Raw genomic sequence first — 4,791 nt, 5'->3', positions numbered from 1 at the left:
GTAAGCATATGCTATGCTTCATAGATCACATCTAACAAGATGAGAGCGGTTCGTTGGCTGCAAGAGGCGTCAGTCAAGCTGGGGAATATCGTGGTTGTCAGTTGCTCAGATAAAGTGATTAGAACATAACCAATCAGGATTCGTCACATGCAGGGGAAACAGAGGTCGCACCGTACCGCGTCTATAGCGTAATCCGAGTCGGCGTCGGCTGGACTCGGAATCTCAACGGGCGCTTTGAATGACATTTGTAAAGGGTATTCTGAATGACTGTACCGAAAGATTGTCCAAAGACCGAGGCCGCATGTCAACTTCTGAGTTCGCAGTAGTAGTCGAACATGCCCATCAGAAGTTGCTGAGAGCCGCCGTCAGCGATAGCACAAGGCGAATAAAACTACTGCAACAGCTCTTTGAGAAGGCAGCCGTTGGCCTTGTACAAGCTTTGACGAAATTGTGTAAAGTTTGGTGTAGGACTCACTGGGACTGATACTCACGAGTAGATATGACGAAATAAAGCGCGAAGACAGGACCCGGATTCTTTGTGGCGTCGGCGCCAATCATTTAACTCGGTGTTTGCCCGACGCTAGGGGACGCGTAGTCTGGTGGGAGTAGCGCGGATAGGCTAAAGATACTGTGAATGAGAGCTGTAGATAATGTGGGTAAAAAGAAGGATGGAATGGAACGGGTTCTACTTGAAAAAGGAGAAATATAACACAAGCGACCTAGGGGTTGCCATTCAGGACATGTATAGAGTATACGAGGCTAGGGCGCAATCGTTCGAGGTATACAAAAGAAGCAAGGAGTGGGCCAAAGGCTCGGCCCATCTGTCAACATCAAAATGTACGGCAGAACAAGTATGCACCCCACAAACAGCCTCAGAGGTCAGGATATCCGAACACTGGTCACGGGCTGCACGCCGGGAGAGGATCCGGCCCAACAGGGGCACAAACGGCACTAGAAACGCATGCAGGGCCTCAGTAGAGGAGAACTCGTGAACATCCTAAGGTCCAGTTAGACGGCTGAGGGCAGGATGTTCGAACGTGGTTTCATTCCCGGCAGATCCGAGCCGCATGCAACTGTCAAGATTGCGGCCATAAGACGGGGGTCGTGATGGGCTGTCTACGTAACAATGCTCTCATAGAGACCGAGCTGACTTACATGTGAGACAGGTCGACTGGGCGCAAATTGGAATGCGGACAGGCGGCAGGCTCGCCAGATTCGATATATTCTGGGCCACGTCACGATTATGTCCGTCCAGATTCTGATTGGTGCTTAAAGCAGACAGAGATTAGGCCCACCGAAAGAGAGAAAAGTTCAGGTTCGGCCGAGAAAGGGCATTCCACTGCAACGCAGGAGCAGTAGAGAAGACCTGAAACCTCCAGAGTACGGTGACGAAGCCGGTAGCCAAGCATCCTGAATTGCTCCCGCCACACCTGAAACGGGGTCGTACCTGATCGTGCATGTTCTGAGCAGGCAGCCTACAGGAAAAGGTTATGCTGCGCGCCGTGAATACTGTGATTACTTGAATGTTTGCTTCCGCAGGCTTGCCGAGATAGGCTGTATCGATCCAGCGCAAGAGATCATCAGACTCGATCACGAAGTTCCGGACGAGCGAGTAAAGAGGGTACAGGAAGGTTACCAGCACAGAGTAAGTAATACAGTGTATTAGAACGTGCAGCTGAAGTGACCATGAGGTACTTTGAAAAACGGTGATAGGGAGCTGGGAGCAGAAATGGCGGGGGAGCGCAGGTCTAAAAAAGGAGAAGCGCATCAGCAGTGTCGGGAGCCGTCGGACCTTTGTGGCGGCGCTTAACTTGCCGAGGCAATCTTCTGATCCTTTGCGCGTAAAGCCCGGTGCTCGCGACGCATACGGATGCAAACGGATGGCTCCTCTCTTATACCCCTCGTCCTTCATTTGAACTCTTTAATCTTCCGCTACTTACTCCTACAACGACTGTCCTATCCTGTTTCCTGTAGTTTTCCCCTCAAAAAGGTCGCTACGAACACCCCAACATTCGAACTAACCTGCTAGTGACCCACCCCGGAGCCACCAAAATGCCTGGCAATCTCCTTAGCTCCCACTTTCGCACTATGTTTGAGGACACCCTCACATCTTCGCAGCAACAGCAAGCCATTGACTCGTTACAAGACTACATCCACGAGATCCAGTATGGTACCGACGACCAGCGGCGCGATCTCGGCATCATCGACGACGAGGACGAGGACCCGGAGGTGATTGGCAGGAAGCTTGGCATTTGTCTAGAGAAGTGCTATTGGCAGCTCGTTATGTTCCTCAAGGTTCGCCCTTCTTTCGCCGCGGCCTAGAGGGTCGTGGGGACCGGTGTTGATCACTAACCTTTTTTTTCTTTCTTCAAGAGTTCGAAGCCATCCTTGATCTCCTCTGCGGAGCCATACCTGCGCTATCTGCTCGACTCGTCCTCGGTCAAATCTGATTCGACGCACGTCCTCGAAGTCACAGCATTGCTCCACCTCGCGGCCGCGCTGGCGGCCTCCGCCCCAACACTGCAGTCGCAAACGACCTCACTCGCGCCCCTCGGCCTCCTGACCCCCAGTACCTCCTCTACGAGCTCCTTCCACCACGAATACGCGCCACACAGCCTCCCGACTGCGAACTACGCGTCGAGCTCGACGCGCGACGACGAGGCACTCGCGCTCTTCACGCGTGCATTTGCGCTGTACGACGCCGTTACCCGCTCGCGCGGCAATTCGCCGTCCCCGACGGGTACACCTGCTGCCGAGCCGTCAGGAAGCGCTCTAGGTCTCTATGTCTCCCCGAGGCCGACGCCCTTCATCGCCCCCGCATCGCCCATGTTCGCGTACGGCGCCCCGCTGAGCCCGTGCGCGGCGCTCGACTCCCCACGTGCGAGCCGCCTGTCAGGCATCTGCGGGCGCAAGGGCAGGTTGCCGGCGAAGACCGAGCTGTGGGCGCGCGCGTCGTTCGTGCGGCTCCTGCAGCGGCTCGCGTTCTGCGAGGATGAGGTCCAAGCTGAGGTGCATCTGCATGAGGCAGAGCGCCAGCTGTATAGGATGCGGTACGTCTCGTGGTTAGGGTTTCTGTATGCGCGGCTGTGGTAGCTGACCGGTTGCCCCGTCACAGGTCGTACGTGCACGAGAACCCGTATGCGCTGCCGCACGACAAGTACGAGACCTTCCTGGCCGAGCTCGCGCGCGACTTTGGCATCGCTCTCCCCCTGTCTGGTACCACCGCTGAAAATTCCCTCGACGACCAGCCCAGCATCTCGCGCAGTGTGACCCCGCTGCGCTTCTCCGACGCCATCAAGCCCGTCCTGCGCGACAGCTACCCGTCGCTCCCACCCTCGTCCTCTTCATCGAGCTCCTCCGGGTCCTGCTCTTCGGCATCGTCCTCGTCCAGCGCATCCCCGCAAACGCCGTATGCACCGCTCTCACCTATGAATGCCTTCGCGCACGCCCTCCGCGAGCGCGAGGAGACGAAGCGGCCCGTGCTCATCGTCACGGCTGCGCTGCGCAAGCTTGACGTGGCGGGTGAGGTGGAGCACCACGAGCATGCTGAGGCCGCCGTCCGGCAATAAGATTCAGAGAGGGCGGGAAGGCGTTTGCCGCCGTCTCCGTCTTTTGCACAAAACCACTCTTAAAGCACTTTGAGGCTAAGGATGGGTTTCCATTGCGAACACACGTTGTCATGCGTCGTGACCGATCACCACCATTCGCTCATTCTATCTCTGACGGACTCCTCATCTCATCTTCATTATTTTATGTCTATGTCGCCTTTGTTTGTTGTCACCTTTGCATGTTTGTTGAATCGGCAGCTCTACCCTTAATGTGTGTGTTTGGTCGGTGTGTAGACGAGCACATCTCGCGTTTTGTAATCTTCTTCGTCGGATGTTGACAATCCCCACTCATTATGAACCTGTCGTGCACTTATGTGCACATCTCATTCTACTCGAAAGTTCACTCTCGGGGGTCAGATTATACTCGTGGAGGACGTCATGACGTCAGCGCTTCAACAAGCACCACAGCCAAGGACCGGAAAGCAGCTATATGAAACAACTTGTAAGGTGAACAGCTGAAGTAGGATAACGTTAGACTCGCCAACCATGTCCGGTCGTTATGGATGAGCTTACAATAACGTCACTGATGATACTGTAATCGCTAATCGGCCCAAGCTGCCGCAAATTTAGCCAACCGTTTTATTATCTTCTTATCTTATCTCTTCATCTCTTATTACCATATGCAGCTGGGGTTTATCAGAAGTTCCCGTCATGGTTGCCAAAACGCTTCAATATCATGAATGTTGCTATGTTGACAACCACGGCACACTGTCATCGCTGTCTGTGCTCCCGGCAGTTCTCAGAATGCTTCATGGTATCTTGGGATGACTGGTCCAAGTAAGTGCGTACTATTATTCTATCGAACAGTTCTGATGCTGGTACAGCTGCAGGTTCCGATGTAGTAGCAATCGCCCTCTTTGTCGACTAGTCGTCCTTAAAAAGGTCCTGAAGGGCTTTATGAGGCCAGATCTGGTAGCTGGCAGGATGCTCGAAGCCCAAACAATTGCATACATTGAAAACACGAGGTAGGTATTTAGGACGCTGAAACCTTGTATCCTCTGTCGACCACTTTTCTCTCTGACCCTCATCTCGCAGCACCTCTCTCCGCTCAAGGATTCCTCAGAACCGCACACACACACATGTCTGAGCGATCTCAAGGTGTCTGTAAATTTCATCTTCAAGGCCGCTGCAGCTACGGCTCGAAATGCAAGTTCGCGCATCCTGCCCGCGGCGGCGCACGAGG

General features: G+C 54.2%; 1 protein-coding gene across 1 annotated transcript; it reads left to right on the top strand.

Annotated features, from left to right (window-relative positions):
* Nucleotides 1–1,948: 1,948 nt before the first annotated feature.
* On the top strand, nucleotides 1,949–3,894 carry PHACADRAFT_261598 (uncharacterized protein). The gene is made up of 3 exons (XM_007399173.1): nucleotides 1,949–2,289; nucleotides 2,368–3,050; nucleotides 3,116–3,894. Exons 1-3 carry the CDS (start codon nucleotides 2,053–2,055, stop codon nucleotides 3,567–3,569), a joined length of 1,374 nt encoding a protein of 457 aa, XP_007399235.1. The 5' UTR covers nucleotides 1,949–2,052; the 3' UTR covers nucleotides 3,570–3,894.
* The last annotated feature ends 897 nt before the right edge of the window (nucleotides 3,895–4,791 follow it).

Source organism: Phanerochaete carnosa (genome assembly GCF_000300595.1).
Source record: "Phanerochaete carnosa HHB-10118-sp unplaced genomic scaffold PHACAscaffold_8, whole genome shotgun sequence".
Classification (NCBI taxonomy): domain Eukaryota; kingdom Fungi; phylum Basidiomycota; class Agaricomycetes; order Polyporales; family Phanerochaetaceae; genus Phanerochaete; species Phanerochaete carnosa.
This window is presented reverse-complemented; position numbering and strand designations above follow the sequence as displayed.